The sequence below is a fragment of the Neoarius graeffei genome, chromosome 28 (genome assembly GCF_027579695.1).
Source record: "Neoarius graeffei isolate fNeoGra1 chromosome 28, fNeoGra1.pri, whole genome shotgun sequence".
NCBI lineage: Eukaryota > Metazoa > Chordata > Actinopteri > Siluriformes > Ariidae > Neoarius > Neoarius graeffei.
Genome location: NC_083596.1, coordinates 2,083,370 through 2,103,246, shown reverse-complemented (window position 1 = coordinate 2,103,246; position 19,877 = coordinate 2,083,370). Strand labels below are relative to the sequence as shown.

Here is a 19,877-nt window from a genome sequence, read left to right as displayed (position 1 = left end):
ATATCATGGAAGAATTTTATTTCATGTTGCTTGAATTTTGCTATAAAATGAGCACTCTTCTTGTGGTTCACTCGGTCGTTGTTATAATTTTAACACGTGTATTACCATTTCGCTTCTAGGAGCACCCGCAAAATTACATGATAGAAACAATCCAGACTGGGCACCCACTCAGAAAATAGGCTGTTTCATCCAAGGTTGGACTTAATTCTTTGGCAGCCAAACTAGATAGAACGCGATACCTGGGTACTTGATGGTTGGCAGAAGTGTCTTATCTTCAAAAAAGTCATTATTCTCTCTCATCTCATTATCTCTAGCCGCTTTATCCTTCTACAGGGTCGCAGGCGAGCTGGAGCCTATCCCAGCTGACTCCGGGCGAAAGGCAGGGTACACCCTGGACAAGTCGCCAGGTCATCACAGGGCTGACACAGACAACCATTCACACTCACACCTACGGTCAATTTAGAGTCACCAGTTAACCTAACCTGCATGTCTTTGGACTGTGGGGGAAACCGGAGCACCCGGAGGAAACCCACGCGGACACGGGGAGAACATGCAAACTCCACACAGAAAGGCCCTCGCCGGCCCCGGGGCTCGACCTTCTTGCTGTGAGGCGACAGCGCTAACCACTACACCACCGTGCCGCCCTCAAAAAAGTCTGACTTTTTAAAATAATATAGGTCAAAACCATACATATCTATCTTCTCTTTGTATCGAATCTTTGGTCGAGCATTCAAATTGTAGTAATACTGAGAAAATTCAGCATTGTTTACACACGCTTTCAGCAGCTGCCATCCTAGTTGCTTTGTACACCCATCATGGTGGACGCTCATGACGTAGCACATTTTGATCACATGGTTGCAAATCATCTATATCCACACACACACACATGAACACAAACAGCAAATCTTTTTGCCAAAGGTAACACTAAGGCACTTTATGTACTCTGTGCTTGCTAATAAAAAATATTTTTGAAAAAAAATACACAATAAAACAATCCAAAACTTGGAACAAATATAATCATCTAGTTTTACTGGCTGCATAAAGGTCTCTAAACAAACAGTTCATGGTTAGTTTCTTGTTTTACCAGCAATACCACCCCAGCACAGTAGATGGCAATGAGTTTTAGAGCTGTGTTGCTCTGTAAAATTTCAAACACTGCAAAAAACAAGACACTTAAGACACTGTGTGCAGGGAGATAATATGAATTTATTATTTTTCTGTTCAAAAACATTACCTAAAGACCAAAGGATCTCAATCCATATTCATCAATGTGATCTGCTCGAGCTCCAAACACACCAACATCAGGTAACCTGCGTCTCAGGTGTGTGTTATGAGATGGAACAGAATAAAATGATGAACAGACTGAGCTGATATGAGCCTCTGGTGCAGACATTTCTGCAGTTCTACACTTTAAAAAAAAAAAAAAAATCCAACAAAGAGGAAGCAGCTCCACCATCAGGCACTGAATCAGCAGAGTGATCAATCACCAAATCATCCATCACCGTCCAATCCTTCTGATCTATCGCTGTCTGCCGGTGATGGTGTCGAGGTGTGCTCTTGCATTCCTCAGCATTTCCATGTACATCCTGTAGTTCTCACTGCAAAAGGAGAAGAGAATAAAGAGTGCAGTGTGATGAAGCAGTGCAAAATGAAACATCACAGAAAACCTGCTCAGGAGTTTTCGAAACATTCTCTTGGAAAGAAGTGACTAAAATTAAAAACAGGTGTCTCAGAGATTTTTCTATTAGTCACTTATCAGGTCTCAATGACAAAAATAGTTTTAATTTTATATTACACTGCTGATTTTTTTTTTTTTTGCTCATTCATAAATGTCAGAACTTCATGATCATCCAATTGAATGCTGTTTAGAATGTACATGTCCCTCCCCAAGAGGTGTGTCTTACTCTATAGTAGCATCTCGTCTGTGCGCTCATCTTCCTCCGCACTATTCCAACCATCACTTGCTTGAAAACATGGTTGGAGTTTATTGATTCGAGTTAGTGAGGGTGGAATTTGTGCACGGTATGGCTCTTCAATGCTTCTACATGCTTCATCTATTCAGTAAGCAGTATGATGGGATCAGACTACATTATATTTTTGTCTTTCATGCTGGACACCATGTCAGATTAGACAATCATAGTGGCGTAAATTCTTGCTGTGTCTCGGTCAGGAGACTGGCAATACTACAAGTCTGATCCTGACCAATCATCATTCATGTCCTTGTGCGTCATCAGGGAGGAGGGTCAAGAAACTGTCAATCACTGCGACAGAAGGAACATCAAAGAACACACTGTAGGAGTCGTCCAACTAGGCAAGGAAAGGCAAAATATTCTAACGTGCTAGACGGGGTGTTGTGGGGCGTCCCAGACACTATCGGTGTTCAATTGTGTCACACTCCAAGGGCTGTTCATTGTTCGACGTTCATATTCACTGGAAATTTATCAGCCAGACAAAATCGTGTCAAAATCATTGAGTGCGTGTTGTCTGATCCCGGTGTTAGTCAAAGGCTCTTGTTCAACTCTCATTTCGCTAGCTCTCTACTACCAGGTTTGTTTCGATTGAGGTGGGCAGGTTCAGAAGGAAATACAAAATCAACATACAGAAATAAAAAACAAATTTCATGGGGAATTTACACATTAGAGTGTAGAGTAGAGGTTACATGACTAATTTTTACTAGTTGACCAGCAATTAAAACGAAAGCTACACAATACATTTAACACCATACTGTTAACAATGAAAAAAAAAAAGTTATCGGTAAGTAAATAAAATAAATTCACCCCAGCATCACTGAGCTGCAAAAATGAGTCCAGCTCATTGTCTTTACACCGGTGGGACTGGAGAACGATCTTTCACACAACGACGGAACTCAGATTTTTCACTTTATCTTTAAAAGCAATTGTGGGAGGAGTTCTTCAGGAATGGGTGGGATTAAAGCACGAGTTGTTCACACGTAGTCTTGGGCATGTGATGGTAAAATCAGCTTCATCTGGTGTGAAATCTTTTCAGACTAAAGGCCAAATTTATGCTGACAACGCAGTCCTCGCAGACGGCGTCGCAGATGGCGTCTGCGTAGCCCCCCCACCTTCGCAGACGCTCTGCACGCACCTCCCAAAAATTGTGACCACTGCAGAAGCCTCGCAGACAGCGTCGCAGACAAGAGGGCTCCGATTGGTCCACTCTACATCCGCTGTACACGCACTTCCGCTTCCCTACTTTCCCGGTTTGTTTTGTTTTCACGACCGCCATTTTTAAAAACACGAGCAAAGATGGAGCAGCATGAAGAGCGGTTGATCGAGGAAGTACGTACATCTATACGACTCCAGTTCTAGTCATTATAAGTAACTGGAGGATAAACACTCCACTAACCACACCCACCAACTACTCCTAGCGATTTCGCGACTTCGCGCCCCCTTGTGTTGTGGTGGTGAATAACATCGCGCACGCCTATTACTCCCCGCTCAACGATAAATTACAACTGTCTGCAAAAAGCTATCTGCGAAAGCCTTGTCGCAAGAGCATGCAGAGGCCCTAACAAGGTACGTGTATCTGCTTTCTTTACTGTCTGCCTCGCTGTTTTGTGACCACCTGATTAGTCAACATGTTTGTAGTGGTGAGGAGTTAACAGGTTAGTGGACTAGTCTGTGGAACACCTGGTGAAGAGGAACAGAGTAAAAGTCACACTCACTCAGCCACAGAGCGATCAAACACCAGGTTTCCCATGTCCACGTAATACTGAGCGCCTGTCATCAACGCAGTCCAGTACTCATTAACCTAAACACACACACAGCCAAAATGTCTGTTTACCCACATTACATTTTTACTTTGAAATGTATATTTAAGGGATCCTCCAGAACTTTAACCAAATCTCCACCCACTGCATGTGTAACGTACACATCTGTGTGGTTACTACAGAAAAAGAAACGAGAAAAACAGAAAACCAGTTTAGACCTAAAATCACTCATAATGGAATTCAAAGGAAAAGTTGTGAAATTGTGGGAATACAAGTTGCATTTTTGTTTAAAAAAAAAAAAACAAAAAAAACAAATAAATAATTGCTACAAGTGATTGAGCCAGAAGTGGTTGTAGATAAATGGAGCTCGAAACCTGCAGCAGCACCTTCTCCGATGGGCCGACTGTCAGAGAGATGAATTTACTGATCCTTTTACAAAAATGGATAACACAATCGACTTTTTACTGAACTGCTCCAGTGCTGGAAAAAAAATTAAAGAAAAACAGCAGCGTTGAGAATTTTCACTCATGTCCCTTAGCCTCACAAATTTATTGCTCCTGAAGTATGAATCGATGTTTTATATTTATTTAATCTATTTAAGTGTATATTAATGGAATCCAACATTTGCCACAAGACTTCCACTGGGAGAGAGTTCAGAGGAAACTGTTTCCAGTCCAGAGAAGTGTGTTGGACTCCTGCTTCATGTTGATCACAAACACTGAACAAAGACAAATGAGGATAAAGCAGTTATACATTAGAGTATTAATTAATATTGGGATAAAACTTTTCAGACATAAAAACTGTTAGTGTTTTAAAATAAATAACACTGAGCATGAATCAGATTTGATGATCACTACACTACTGGGCAGCACGGTGGTGTGGTATGTAGTTAACACTGTCACCTCGCAGCAAGAAGGTTCTGGGTTTGAACCCAGCGGCCAACGGGGGCCTTTCTGTATGGGTTTCCTCTGGTTTCCCCCGCAATCCAAAGACATGCGTTTAAGTTAACATGGGACGGCCTTGGGCTGAAGTGCCCTTGAGCAACTGCTCATTTTAGCACAGCTGCCCACTGCTCTGGGTGTGTGTGTGTTCAGTGCTTCAGATGGGTTAAACACAGAACAAATTTCACTGTGCATGTGACAAAGGCTGCTGCTTCTTCTACACCATTCCGCTGATTTATTACCTGTGGATTGGTTCCTCACCTGTTCCTGCACCGTGTAGCCCCACACGTTCTGAGGGTGATTGGGGTCCCAGTAGTCGATCTGCCTCTTCTGACGGATAAAACGTTTCGCTTGCTCCGGGTTCACAAACGGCGCTGCAAACACACCTGAACAACACGGCTGCTGTTATCTTCACCATCAAACAGCAGTGTTCTGATGTTACAGTGCATCACATTAACATCTGAAATAAAAGCTCAATTTTTTTTTTTTTTAAATGAACAGACAGGCATTGGAAAGACAGGTTTAAAAAAAAAAAAAACATTTTTGGTCAGGAGCTGTAATAGAGGACAGTGTGCTTTTAAAAGACTTGCATAGACTGTGTGCACGCATGTGTGTCACAGGTACCAGCTTGTAATAAACTCACCTCCCAGCAGGACCATCATCAACGCAACACGCATCATGGTCTCTTGCTTGATGGAAAATAAATTAAGAAAATAAAAATGAAATTTAAATAAAATGTTACAACTAAATCCCACCTGACCCTCACTAACCAAACAAACTTTGGCTTTTCACTTAATAAATTTGTAGCTGTGGAGTGAACACTTGTTTTGTGCTGAGAAAACTACAGACGTTACAGAAAATAAACTGAGACTTCAGTTGCTGTGTAAACAGTTAGACGGTCAGAAATCATCGCTTTACTGAAAGCATAAACATACTTTAACAAAATCCTGAAACCTTCAATTAAACACAGACAATTAGCTTTTAGACTCACAGCATGAACAAGTGTTGAGGAATTTAGTCAGCTGTAAAACTCACCTTGACACTGAAACCTGACAAGAGAGACAGACACAGAGAGAGAGAGAGAGAGAGAGAGAGATGTGTGAGGAGGAGAGAGATGGTCAGAGGAAACAGCACTCTCTTTCAGCATTAGTGAGTGTACACACACACACACACTAACTGGAATACCAAACACAGGGCCCTGTGTGTTTCTGCCAACACACAAAAAAAAACCCACACAATCTTTCACTTATTACTACACCTCTTTAATGTCCAGGGGTGGGTGTGTGTGTGTGAGTGAGAGAGAGAAGAAAAATTAACATGGGGGGGGATTCAGAGAAGAAGAAGAAAAAAAACCCCACAACACCCCAAGTGCATGTTGGTGGGCGGGCCGTCTCCATGGTAACAACTCGAATGATGACATATTTAACTGCAATGTGCAGAAACATGGATTTATAACCAAGCAGCCGAGTGAATAAATCATTACCAAAAAAAAAAAAAAAAAATCACACTTTGCATCTGGATTGAAAGATTGTAATTCTTAAAATTTTAGAACACACTAAAAATTATTGATGCAAAAAAAAAAAAGTACACAAATCCCCAACATATTGAAAAAGCATTACACAGTGACACGGCAACTTTAGTTTTATTACGGAACAACCTCAATGCAAAAATTCAATTTTTAAAAATAAAAACCTCATCCCACTTTTTTTGTACAGCAAACTCATTTTAAATTCCTCTACTCCGAGCACACACACGGGTTCTGACGCATTTGATAATTTTCCTCAGTGATTTAAAACCAGCAATTATGTATGCACTGTTAGAGAGAATGCAGATGGAACATTAGCGAGCGAGAAAGAATCCCCCCCGGTGTGTGTGAGGCAACGACTTCAAAAAAAAAAAAAGTGTCACCTAAAAAGCCCCAAATCCCTTAGTGTTCTTTCAGCTCACGACACCATGGTTTGAGAATTCACAGGTCAAAAGGTCAGCTAGAGAACATCTGGGTGAAGTGAAAGTAATGGCTCCCAAAAGCTGTGGAGTCTCTGTGCAATCAACAAAACAAGTGGCTAATAAGGATGTCGTGATTTGTATGCTAACGTTAGTCAAGCTGATTAGCTCCAGCAGCCAGAGAGCAGAACCTGAACACTCAGATTATCTAGCAAGCAAATCCTGTGTCACAGTAACAAGCAAGTGGTGGTTTTTGCTGGCTAACTAGTGTTCAGGCTTAATACTAATAATATTCATGAGTGACAGATTTACAAACATAACACTCAAAATGTGTGAAAATGTGAATAAAGTGCTTGTTAAAGCAAAGGCTACATTTTCTGTAACAAACCAAGCCACGGCATTCGTACAAACAAGCTGAATTTCCAAGGATCACAGGTCCATTGTTGTGGCGTGAAAGCCCCGCCCACTGTGCGGTTCACCCCAGTGTGGTGAGCTTGTCGATGAGGTCATCGATGGTGTAAACTATCAGTTTGAGGTCATCCCTGTGGGACATGCGATGGCAGCCATGTTTGCGCAGGATGACGTCAACGTCGCTGCTGAGAACGCGTTCGGCCACCTGCATGGACACGTGCCAGGGGACGTCGGCGTCCTGCAGACAGTGGATGAGCCGCACAGGGCAGGACACTGGGATGGGGCCCTGCAGCACACAGTGAGACTGCGCCTCCCGCAGAAACTCCACGCTCAGTGCATACGAGCCCTCGTCGCTGTAGCGGCTGGGGAACGACCAGAACCCATGCTCCTCTATCTCCTTCCTCGTCTGCAGGATAGAGAATGTTATATCACGATCACAAGCCAGTTTGACGCTGCACATTTCACCTGCTTAGAACGCTGATCTCAAACTCTACAACACGGAACAGTAAAGCAGGGCTGGAAATCGTACAGTGTAAACCCAGCTTACAAGAGCTCGAGTGATATTCGTTAAAAACCCGTCCTCACCTGAATAGGAAGCTCGTTGTAGGCGGTGACGAAATGATCCGCAGCTGTGGAAACACCCACCAGGGCAGCGACCTTGTCTGGTCTCGCCAGAGCCGCAAGCAACATCAGCCAGCCGCCCAAACTGCAGCCGACCAAAATCTACAGCCAGGAGAACGTCAGGTAGCGGAGAGAGAAAGACATGTAATGGCCGATAAACACTGATTTTATTTTTGAGGTGAAATGAGATCAATCAGCTGAGGGATGTTTGGGTTGTTAGCTGCCGATGTGGTTCAGCCAAATTCTTCACAAGCTGAAGGACTGTACATGGGGTTAAAGGAACATTGTATGACCGACACTTCAACACTTTAGTTATACCATGTTTAAGAATCAATCTGCACACAAAACAACCGCAACAAGTTTATAAACCAAAAGTCACAGACGCGCTCCATCACACTGCACTTCAGAAACCAGCCACTAGGAGAGATAATTAATGAAATAAAATAGACACACTGTTTTCAGTCAGTAACGGTAAGCTAAACGGTCATTAAAATTCTGTCACAGCATGGTAACGGCATATTTGCTCTAAAGTTTTGGCACCCTTCCCTTGTATCATCTCAGTCACCAGAGTCTGTGTTTGAGAACACTTCACATTTATTGCTTTTGGTTTTTTTTTAATAAAAACGGAACCGAGTCACACCATTCATTCAGTAAGGAGTTTGCTGTTAAATCTGCATCTAAAAGCAGCAATAAGTGTGTAGAACCTGACTGAGTGTCTGCTGGAGAACATCTGAAGGACAGCAGAGGCACAAATCAGGGCAGAGATTTTTTTTTTGGGGGGGGGGGGGGGGGGGGATCAAGAGCGCAGTTACAAAATACTTAATATGAAATGATAATCCTAATCCCTTTTCCAGAGATACAAAAATCACAGACCGCATGCAGAAATTCAGATTATCTGATAATTATAACAGGTTCATGTGTGATCAGATTTCACACTTTATTAAAGCAGATTAAAAAAAAAAAAAATCCCACAACGAGGGTCGACTTTACCCTGTTCGGATTACGCCGTTTCTTGAATTATAAAACAATGTAAATGTTTAGATCCCTTTTTCAGGGTAATGACCATGACCTCACTTCCTGACTCACCTGAGGTCCTTCCACTAACTCATCCAGCACGTACAGGACGTCCTTCTTCCACGTGCCGACATTGTAGTCGGTTATTTTCCCCTCAGACGCTCCGCAGCCTGAATAATCAAATCTGAGAGAAAGGAAAAATTACACCCATTACATTTCCATAAAATCACCTGATGGATTATATTAAATTAGACAACAAACATTATTTAAATAACAAAACTCTATGGAGTTAGTCACCACACCAAAGTTGATTATTTTCCTAGAACAGCATGTTAGAACAGGGTGTTTTAGTTCTTTTACACCACACATCCTTTTTAAATCAGTTTATATGCAGTGTAACAGATTGTAGATCATGACTATAGAAACAAACAGAGCTGATCCTTTAGGAGAGTAATAAACTCAGCAGTGGTTACCGGAGGTACGAGTGACCCAGAGATTTGCAGAACTCCTCCAGAGCTTCGGCTTTCTGCCCGTTCATGTTGGAGGCATAGCCAGGGAGAAAGACAACTCCTGGGTTTTTCCCCTTCAGCTTCCTGTAGGCAAGTTTAGGCAGGCCAGGACGTGTGGCATACTGGATCATGCTTTTGTGTCGGACTCCTAAACAGAACCAAAAACAGTGCTTCAAATTACAGAACATCGCTGTAGCACAGACGGGGAGATTCTGGAGACTGAGACACTTTTGCGTCCCACAAATCTGGTTCAATGCAGTTACATACCAGTTCCCTATTGTGTAATGATTTTTGTGGAACTGCTTCATCAAAGCATACGTGTGTACACACACACACACACACACACACACACACACACCTACTCTACTCATTCATGGTGTATCTGTATTGTGACTATTCTCTACAGTGTAGAACAAAACTGACATCAAAACTATGAAACATCTGGAACATATCTGGAATTATGTAGCAAACAAAGCAGCATTAAAGTGTTTGATACTTTAGATTCTTTAGCATATCCAGTGTTTCCCTTGATGCTTTGCACACTTTGCATTATCTTAACCAGCTTCAATGAGGGAGTCACCTGGAATGCTTTTCAATTAACAGGTGTCTCATCAAAAGGTCATTAGTGGACGAGTTTCTTACCTTCTTAATGTGTTTAAGCTCAAATAGTAAAAACAGCCCAATAACAACTGTAGTAATCCGTATATCAAGAACCAAATCAACTAAGTACAGAGAAATGACATCCATCATTACTTTAAAAAGACACGAAGCGACTCAATTAATTAAAAAAAAAACAAAAAACATTTAATTAGAAGGGGGGTGTAAACGTTTGACTGGTTCTGTGCGCATGGTTATTCAACAGAGAAAGTGATGTGGCATTTAAAGTGTTCAGGTGAACAAAAGAGCTAAAAACCATGTTTTCTAGCTGTTCCCTTCCGTTCCTGTACACCTTTATTCATTTCTGTAAGCAAATAACCCAAGACTCCACACTGATCACTTTTTGAAACTGTTACTTCACAGTTAGACTTCAATATACAAGATATCAAATCTCATACCTGCGTTCTGTTCCTTCATCTCACTCTGAAGCTGCGTTTTCTTCCATTTCTCTGCTCTTGAAAGAGTCTCTCAGATGCCATTCTGTCTCAAAGTTCAAACATGTGCTTTTCATTACGTCTACACACTCACGCTTCAAGTGTGAGAGGTATGCAGGACCAAACGACCCCTTTCAGTGTAGTAGTGGTGTTTAAATAAAGTACAAATTGCACACAAAGTGTGTGCGCACATGCACACCCACCACAAGGCTGACGTATGAAATCAACTTTCAGATCAGAGCTACAATGATAGGTGCCAAAACTTTTCTGCCTTCAATTAAAATGTTAGGGGAGGACAAAAAAAAAAAAAAAAAACTTGAATAATAAGACAGGGCAGCACGGTGGTGTAGTGGTTAGCGCTGTCGCCTCACAGCAAGAAGATCCGGGTTCGAGCCCCGTGGCCGGCGAGGGCCTTTCTGTGTGGAGTTTGCATGTTCTCCTCGTGTCCGCGTGGGTTTCCTCCGGGTGCTCCGGTTTCCCCCACAGTCCAAAGACATGCAGGTTAGGTCAACTGGTGACTCTAAATTGACCGTAGGTGTGAATGTGAATGGTTGTCTGTGTCTATGGCCAAGTTTACTGTAGACCGTATCTGTCTCGTTTTCTTCGCGGATGCACTGTCCGTTTACATTAAAACACCTGGAAACGGGAATCCGCCAGGGTCCACGTATTCAATCCAGATCGTGTCTGGTCCGGTGCTGTGTAAACATTGAGAATACGCGGATACGCTGTGCTGACCTCTAGCTGGCGTCGTCATTGGACAACGTCACTGTGACATCCACCTTCCTGATTTGCTGGCGTTGGTCATGTGACGCGACTGCTGAAAAACGGCACGGACTTCCGCCTTGTATCACCTTTCATTAAAGAGTATAAAAGTATGAAAATACTGCAAATACTGATGCAAATACTCCCCATTGTGTAGTTGTGATTGTCTTTAGGCTTGCCATCCTTCCACTTGCAAGTGGTAAGTGATGCGCATGCCCAATATGCACTGAGATCACACACACAGCGGCTCAGTCCCGAATCACAGCTTGTTCACTTCACCCGCGTGCTCTGTGAGCTGCGCAGGGCCGGAGTGCGCACCCTCCAGAGGGCACTCGCTGTTCAGGGCGGAGTGATTTGGAGCGCAGGATGCCTGCGGAGCCGAGCGTATCCGTGTATTGGCGTTGCTGTGTGCACACTAATCATTTTAAAAACGTTAATCTGATGATCCGCTGATACGGTCTAATGTAAACCCCACCTATGTGTCAGCCCTGTGATGACCTGGCGACTTGTCCAGGGTGAACCCCGCCTTTTGCCCGTAGTCAGCTGGGATAGGCTCCAGCTTGCCTGCGACCCTGTAGAACAGGATAAAGCGGCTACAGATAATGAGATGAGATGAACTATAAGACAATGCTTTTTGCAACTTTGTCCTTTATATTGTACTTTCCTACCTTGTAACTGCCTGTGAACAACTTTGTTGAAAATGCCCTAACAAAAGTGACCTGCAAGTTTCTTTAAGACGGACAATGTTTAGTATTGCTTTAAGTGATTAGTTTGATGTGTGTTCCGTTGACCAAAAATCAGTACCCTGGAGGGATAATTTAGAGTGCTATTCAGTGAAGAATGATGACCCAGCATTATTAGACTTGTCAAGATGAAAAATAACCACACTCCAATGACAAAAGGAAGCTTAAAGGCTGCGAACAAACTTATACTGTCTCCTTCATCCTTGACCAGATTCCCATGGTGGCTGTAATTCTACATTAAAGAACTTCATGAGTTCAAACCTTTTGTAATATCTTAATTACCTCCTGTTTTAATGCTTCAATCTAATATTTTTCAGAACATCTAAAAAGTTGGTCACTCATAATAAAAAAAAAGTTGGCAATGTATGCAGAGCTTGTCATTAAAAAAAAAAACCCTCAACATTATGCTGCAAGTGCTGTAAAACATGCAATATTCAAGTTTTCCTTCACCAGACAACCAAACACTTAATGTTCATGAAACGTAGTGATCAGCGTACACAAACACAATACAAGAAAGAATTGCAAACAAGTCGCTTACATTTAAAAAAAATAAAAACTTCTGGGAGTTCTGAATAAACAAGCGTTAATCTGTCACTTACATTTTCATAATAAACGCTGTTAAAGATCAATACCTCGATATTGTTTTAAAAAGTATCGCGATACCGGTATCACGGACTCATTGCTCAGCTTCACCGCGCGACACATTTAAAATCACCATGACAGCAACACGTGCACCATGCCAACCGTCTCGCGCTGACGCTTTAAACGGTCAGAACGGCTACAGAAATGAGCGATAAACAAACGCCAGGATTAAAACTGACCTGAGAGCTGCGACATGAAGGAAAAAGTCCTGCTGTTTGTGTAACGAGGTTTACAGCAAGTCCTGATCAAAGCAAACGCCGCCATCATTAAACCATCATTACCCAGAGACAATATTATTATTCAGGACACAATGATCATCAGCTTCTTCTTCTGCGTTTTGTGCTTCTTCTTCTTCTTCTTCGACGGTTTTATGGACCTGATTGAGCTCAACACCGCCACCTAGTGCACCATTAACCAACGAGCCAGTCAGTTAGCAATTAGCACGAGCTAAACAGAAAACTAGCCACAAGTACACAGTTTATCATCGATCTAAACGATTTATTCATTTTATCCGTTTAAACCTGTAACAGCATGAGTGATATTAATACAAGAAATTAATTAAAGCCCTAAAAATTATTGGAATTCATTTTTGTCGCGTTTGCTTTATATGTCTGATTTTTTTTTTCTTTCTGGAATTTTATTTTATGTAGATAAATTCTAAAATACAGCTGCATGTTCATTTTTAAACGTTATTCAGGTCACCAGGTGGCGCTATAGGTTCAGTGTGAGTGCTGTGACTGAGAATTTCATTGACTGTGATATTAATGACAGGATCAGGAGCTGCGGTGGAGAATCACAGACCCTCAGATCATCTCCTGATTTCACCTTTAAATTAAAGCCATGATGAAATGGGTGTGGTTTAATGAGCTGGAAATTAATGTGAGATTTGTGTTGTTGTTGTGTTACACTGAAATACTAAAGGGTTTGTTCTCATTTGTAAAACATTAACACTCTTTCCGGAAGTAGATGAACATGTGGGTGAACAGTGGAGCATCAGCTAGTTTTAATTACATAAAAAGTTAGTGTGGAAGACTTTCGAGCTAACTGTGTGTGTGTGTGTGTGTGTGTGTGTGTGTTTACCTGTAGGTGGCGCTACTCTTCTGCGTTCTTTAAAAAAGTGCACACTTCCAAGCAAAGATATCTCATCTCATCTCATTATCTGTAGCCGCTTTATCCTGTTCTACAGGGTCGCAGGCGAGCTGGATCCTATCCCAGCTGACTACGGGCGAAAGGCGGGGTTCACCCTGGACAAGTCGCCAGGTCATCACAGGGCTGACACATAGACACAGACAACCATTCACACTCACATTCACACCTACGCTCAATTTAGAGTCACCAGTTAACCTAACCTGCATGTCTTTGGACTGTGGGGGAAACCGGAGCACCCGGAGGAAACCCACGCGGACATGGGGAGAACATGCAAACTCCGCACAGAAAGGCCCTCGCCGGCCACGGGGCTCGAACCCGGACCTTCTTGCTGTGAGGCGACAGTGCTAACCACTACACCACCGTGCCGCCCAGCAAAGATATAATAATAATAATAATAATAATAATAATCATAGGGGCGGCACGGTGGTGTAGTGGTTAGCGCTGTCGCCTCACAGCAAGAAGGTCCTGGGTTCGAGCCCTGGGGCCGGCAAGGGCCTTTCTGTGTGGAGTTTGCATGTTCTCCCTGTGTCCGCGTGGGTTTCCTCCGGGTGCTCCGGTTTCCCCCACAGTCCAAAGACATGCAGGTTAGGTTAACTGGTGACTCTAAATTGAGCGTAGGTGTGAATGTGAGTGTGAATGGTTGTCTGTGTCTATGTGTCAGCCCTGTGATGACCTGGCGACTTGTCCAGGGTGAACCCCGCCTTTCGCCCGTAGTCAGCTGGGATAGGCTCCAGCTTGCCTGCGACCCTGTAGAAGGATAAAGCGGCTAGAGATAATGAATGAATGAATGAATAATAATCATCACCATCATCATCTTATGACCAGTATCACACTTCATTACTGTGCAGTTTCAGGCAATTTACTGAGTGTGTAATGTGAGAAAATGTTCACTGAACTTTAACTTTTGAATTCCCATATAAACAAGATCTCACGTGTAGCCATATACAACACCCCCCACCCCACCCCACCCCCCTTCACACACACTTTGTTCCACAGGCTACCTTTTCTCATTTTCAGCACTTGGTTCATTTTTCATGTGAACACATATCATGTTTACCTGAATTCACATTCTGCAGTTTCAGGGCACAACATGATGACATGCACCTTCACATTGTTCATCTGATCAGAGGCGATTCTAGAGTCTGTTGTGGCCCCAAGCAAAAATTTCCAGGGGGCCCTTCTGACCAGTGTTCATCACCAATATGTTATAAATAATCTGACACCAACGAAAAATGTATGAAACCAAATTTTTTAAATTCCAAATATGAAAATACAATGGTAAAGAACAATAAAAAACAAAATAAATAAGCTCTCGGGACCCGACTCTCAGGGGGCCCCTGGGCCAGGGGGCCCCAAGCAGTTGCCTGCCTTGCCTGTTCACAAGCTGCGCGTCTGCATCTGATCACTTACTGTTCACACAATCACAAGTGAAGTCAAGTTTATTTGTATGATACTTTTAACAACAGACATTGTTGCAAAGCACAAAAACTTAAAGACTTTAAACATATGAACTAATAAATCCATTTATCCCCAGATGATCAAGCCTGAGGTGAAAGTGGCGAGGAAAAACTCCCTCAGACGACAAGAGGAAGAAGCCTCAAGAGGAACAAGACTCTAAATGGAACCCATCCTCATCTGGGTGATAACAGATAGCATGATTATAAATAACTCAGTTCTATAACTGTGTCACAAAGTACAACTGTGTAACCAGGAAATTCATTATAGTTTAACATGAAGTCTGTTTTGTTGAAGTTATAAACTGTTAATTAATGGAAACTTGAGTGTAAAACTTCATGATAACTGCAGTCCTAAAGTTATCATGGTGACTGTAGTCCTCATGTGAAATGGACATGACTGATGTTGTGTATAAGTGCAGGATATAATAAGATAGAAGAAGATAAGGGAAGAGAAGGCACGAGAACATAAGAAAAGACAAGATATGATAAGGCAATTTGAGACAGACAAGAGAAGAAAAGATCAGTCTAAATAAGATAAGATATATTTTATAATTGGCAGCTTTACATGACACCTGTCTGTGAGTGTAAAGGCTTTGTTTGGCCTGATTTTTATGATTTGTGTAAAGAACTTTGAGCTGCATTCCTGTATGAAAGGTGCAATATAAATAAAGTTATTATCTCATCTCATCTCATTATCTCTAGCCGCTTTATCCTTCTACAGGGTCGCAGGCAAGCTGGATCCTATCCCAGCTGACTACGGGCGAAAGGCGGGGTACACCCTGGACAAGTCGCCAGGTCATCACAGGGCTGACACATAGACACAGACAACCATTCACACTCACATTCACACCTACGCTCAATTTAGAGTCACCAGTTAACCTAACCTGCATCTCTTTGGACTGTGGGGGAAACCGGAGCACCCGGAGGAAACCCACGCGGACACGGGGAGAACATGCAAACTCCACACAGAAAGGCCCTCACCGGCCACGGGGCTCGAACCCGGACCTTCTTGCTGTGAGGCGACAGCGCTAACCACTACACCACCATGCCGCGTATTATTATTATTATATGACAAGACAAAAAAAAAAAGGAAAAGAAAAGATAAGACAAATGCAAAAAAGTGACAAGACATCATTTAAAAAAAGTAATGCTGTGAAATAAGTCACTGGCAAAAGAGAGCATTATCTTTCAAAAAACCAAAAAGATAATCAGAGAAAAAGATGTAGAAAGTCTGAGTCATTTTAAAATAATGAATAGCTCCTGGTTATGATATGCCTGTAAAAAGGCTGTCAGACAGAGAGAGAGAGAGAGAGAGAGAGAGAGAGAGAGAGAGAGAGAGAGAGAGAGACAGGGGTCTCACACCTCAACACTAAACTGGGAATAATGAATGCAGCAGAGTGAATAGAGGCCACAACAGTTTGGGCATCTCTGCAGCTCATGACTAATTCCCATATTGAAATGTGACGGAGGCCTATTTAACAGCAGCCAAGCGCACGTGATCACTTCAGAAAGACTTCAATGGCACCGAGGGTTCAGAGGTGATACGAATTGTTTAACTGTGTTCAAAAATCAATCGAGGAGGGAATTTAGAACATACACAGCTCAAACAGTGGCTGCTGCAGCACTTTGGGCAGGAGTTCGGCCTGCTCCTTTCCCAAACTTAACACTCACACCAACTTCATTATTCCTCACACTCTTCACACTGCAAGGCTGCAGATCCTCTGTCTGTCTGTCTGTCTGTCTGTCTGTCTGTCTGTCTGTATCTAATTGAATAAGATCCAGATTTGACATGGAGTTAAAATAGAGCCTGCATCATCAGGCAGAATAAATTTCTCAACATCAGTCTTCTGGAATTATTAGATGAGCAATGGTTTCTCATACATCCTGCCTGGACTGCATTAAATAATTAACCCAGGTTCTGTAACCAGGCATTTAATCCAAGAGAAAGCCTACATATCTATAGAACTAGGCATTTATTCCAGGTGAAAATATGCATGTTTATGTTCTGCAGGAATGATATCAGCATATGCATGGTATTTTGGCATGATATAATAAAACCAGGCGACCTGCTTACTGTGATCATTTTATATCATGCAACATTTTATCAGTGGTGCTCAGAAGCTGTCATAAGTGCATATTTATGATCGTGCTCTTCTGAATAATTATTCCAGGTTACTGTATCATCTTATTACATTGTATAACTATACCAAGGCCAGACTAAACCTGAATATCTCTGGCATTAACTATATACACTAATTATACCAGTTTAATCTATCTGCAGGATATAATCAGTTTAATCATGTATTGTCATGTGGTATGTGATATAATTAGGCCTATTTAATCCTGCATATTTCACACTGGATAATTAAACCAGGATAAATATCCTGTGCCATTTAAAAAAATAATTATACCAGTTAATACCTGTATGTATGTGATTCTGGATAATTAAACCAGGATAAACTTACACAGTCTTGTGTCACTATATAATTAAACCAGGATAAACCTGTACAGTATGCTTGTGTTAGGTAATTAAACTAGGATAAAACTTCTTGTTTTTCTTGCACTACATAATTATATTTATTTAAACCTGAATAGTTTGATATGAGATAATTAAACCAGGATAAACATGCATGCTTTTGACACTATTGTATAATGATGTCAGTTTAAAAATGTATTTACGTGCTAATCAAAGGTTATTTTAAACCTACATATAATTTAATTGTATTATATTATGTAATTAGACCAGTTTAAATCAGCATAATTGTGAAGGTCACCTGTACAGTCTAATGGTGTTATATAACTCCTCCAGGCCAAACCTGAGAGTTTAATTGATACCAGGATAAATGTGCATGGAACTGTGACCCCTGGTGCTAATAATTCTATACCTACAGGATGTTTTATCGCTGAATGATTGTCAGGAACCTGCACAGTGGATCATTTAAAGCTGGATGTTGCAGGTTATTTCATGAACATGCACTGAGTTATGGGATCATGTTATGGATAAATCTGCATGCTTGTGGCATTTCTGCTTACATTCACTAAGTTTTATGTAAATGACTGCACGGTTGGAGATCATTACAGCACGTTAATCATGTAAAATTTATGTTTTTTGAGAGTAAACCTGAGTAACAGAAAGATCCGGGTTGGTGTGTTGGAGATGCAGGAGGTGGAAATGCATTTCCCTCTCTCTCTCTCTCTCTCTCTCTCTCTTTACAAGGTCATGATCGATGCCTCCACCCTGTCGGGATGGATTTCCTGACTGGATGCGCCTCCACAATCAGCACTGAAAAGAGGCTTCTCATTTCCACACCCAACTTACTGAGATGGAAAGGAGATCGTATTAACCAGCAGCGAAACGGCGCTCTTTAACAGGTTTCCCACCGCTAAAAGACGGGCTTAGAAAGCAATTCGGCCAATCCGTGACACAATCCTGTTTATTTCTACAAAACCCACCTCACAGGCCGAGCGTTTCTCTCCCGGTTCGAGCCGCTGATTCGCGCCAGCAGCCGCTTGTCCTGAAACGCGTGACGCTCACTGGTGTGGAAATAAAAATAATAATCATTTAAAAAAAAAAACCTTACCCGTGGACTTGACACGTTACAGATTACAAATTTCACATGTAAAATGATTTTCCTGAACATTTATTTTGTCATTGTGCGCGATGGAGATACCTGAGCCTAAATGTTAAAACTATCCAAAATATGATTCAGGAACTACAAATACAGCCAAACCAACTTATTTACAAAATACACCATCAGGAGAAGAACTTTTGTCTTGCTTAAAATGAGACGCTTAAAATATATTTTATATTCAATGCACAAATTACATCACAGCGGCAGCAACCTCCATTTATATTCTTAACATTTTAATGATGTAAAGATAAAAGTATAAAGTAAACAACGACAACACAACACAGTACCCATTTTAAATTGCTGTATCTGTGATTTCATTTTCATTTGAGTTAAAAAAATAAGAATAAAATTTATATATATTTTTTTAAGTTGTAAATATGATCAACCAAACTTCTGGTTTCCATTAAATTACCGTTTAAAAACTGGTTTAATTTAAAAATAAAACAGACTTTTCATGATGTAAAGTTTCAGTTTTTAGTAAAGCGTAAGAAAACTAAGTTGAAAGCATGTCTGAACTGGGTATAGTGTGAGCTGCCACGCGAGTTGCAGGCGGCTCTCATTGAGAGGCCACGTGTGCGTCTCCAAAAAGCCTCTCCAACTTCAACCACCTCCATTGTGCGTCCAACCCACATGGACGGCGTCCCTCCACATAAAGGGATTTGCAATTTCAAGATATTCCAGCTTAAATGTTTTTGACAGTTCCCTCGCTTTTGCCTCGGCCTGCTTATTTTAACTGTGCCAAATGGGTCACCTTGGGTAGCTGCTCCGCGCGCAAAGGGGCCTTTTTGCGCGCATTCATCCTGAATTATTTTTTTTTCTCTCCCCCAACTTACTTTCCTTGACGGGGAAACCAGCTGCTGGTCGTGAAAAGACGGCTTATTAATTGTCCTTTGTCATGCAGAATTGCTTGATTTCTAAAGAAACGTACAAAGGCTCCTTTTTTTTGCCAGGATTCAAGTATTTTGTTTCGTGCGCCATTTTCAAAACCCCATCGCATCAGCTGCACCGTCTACCAGACTCAGGTACTGACGGGCCCTGCCTCTTTTCTTTTCTTTCCTTTTAATGCTCTTGTAAATCGGGCAGACTGATTTGTTACAAGCTGCTCTTTTAAATCCGATAGATAAGAGACGAGTCTAAGAAAAGCCGTAAATGAAAAATTTAGTTGGAAAGAAAGGCGAGGGCCGAGTCTGCTAGATGGGAGCCCTGTTGACTCGAGGGTCACGTCAACAAT

The 19,877-nt window shown here is 41.8% G+C and overlaps 2 protein-coding genes across 2 annotated transcripts; both read right to left on the bottom strand.

Annotated features, from left to right (window-relative positions):
• Positions 1 to 1,186: 1,186 nt before the first annotated feature.
• LOC132875356 (uncharacterized protein C3orf85-like) lies at positions 1,187 to 5,359 on the bottom strand. The gene is made up of 4 exons (XM_060912122.1): positions 5,315 to 5,359; positions 4,933 to 5,057; positions 3,686 to 3,771; positions 1,187 to 1,598 (listed from the first exon to the last, which is right to left on the bottom strand). Exons 1-4 carry the CDS (start codon positions 5,349 to 5,351, stop codon positions 1,520 to 1,522), a joined length of 327 nt encoding a protein of 108 aa, XP_060768105.1. The 5' UTR covers positions 5,352 to 5,359; the 3' UTR covers positions 1,187 to 1,519.
• abhd10a (abhydrolase domain containing 10, depalmitoylase a) lies at positions 4,035 to 12,748 on the bottom strand. Its single transcript, XM_060912121.1, has 5 exons — positions 12,588 to 12,748; positions 9,135 to 9,318; positions 8,734 to 8,845; positions 7,612 to 7,749; positions 4,035 to 7,432 (listed from the first exon to the last, which is right to left on the bottom strand). The coding sequence occupies exons 1-5, from the start codon at positions 12,673 to 12,675 to the stop codon at positions 7,091 to 7,093; spliced, it is 864 nt and encodes a 287-aa protein (XP_060768104.1). The 5' UTR covers positions 12,676 to 12,748; the 3' UTR covers positions 4,035 to 7,090.
• Positions 12,749 to 19,877: the final 7,129 nt, after the last annotated feature.

Coding starts and splice junctions, on each gene's coding strand:
- LOC132875356 (XM_060912122.1), bottom strand. CDS start 5,351: ATGATGCGTGTTGCGTTGATGATGGTCCTGCTGGGAG. Junction 3,772..4,932: donor GCTACACGGTGCAGGAACAG/GTGAGGAACCAA, acceptor GTGTGTGTTTAG/GTTAATGAGTACTGGACTGC. Junction 1,599..3,685: donor TTTGATCGCTCTGTGGCTGA/GTGAGTGTGACT, acceptor CTCCTTTTGCAG/TGAGAACTACAGGATGTACA.
- abhd10a (XM_060912121.1), bottom strand. CDS start 12,675: ATGATGGCGGCGTTTGCTTTGATCAGGACTTGCTGTAAACCTCGTTAC. Junction 9,319..12,587: donor CTTCATGTCGCAGCTCTCAG/GTCAGTTTTAAT, acceptor GGTTCTGTTTAG/GAGTCCGACACAAAAGCATG. Junction 7,433..7,611: donor ACAACGAGCTTCCTATTCAG/GTGAGGACGGGT, acceptor TCTATCCTGCAG/ACGAGGAAGGAGATAGAGGA.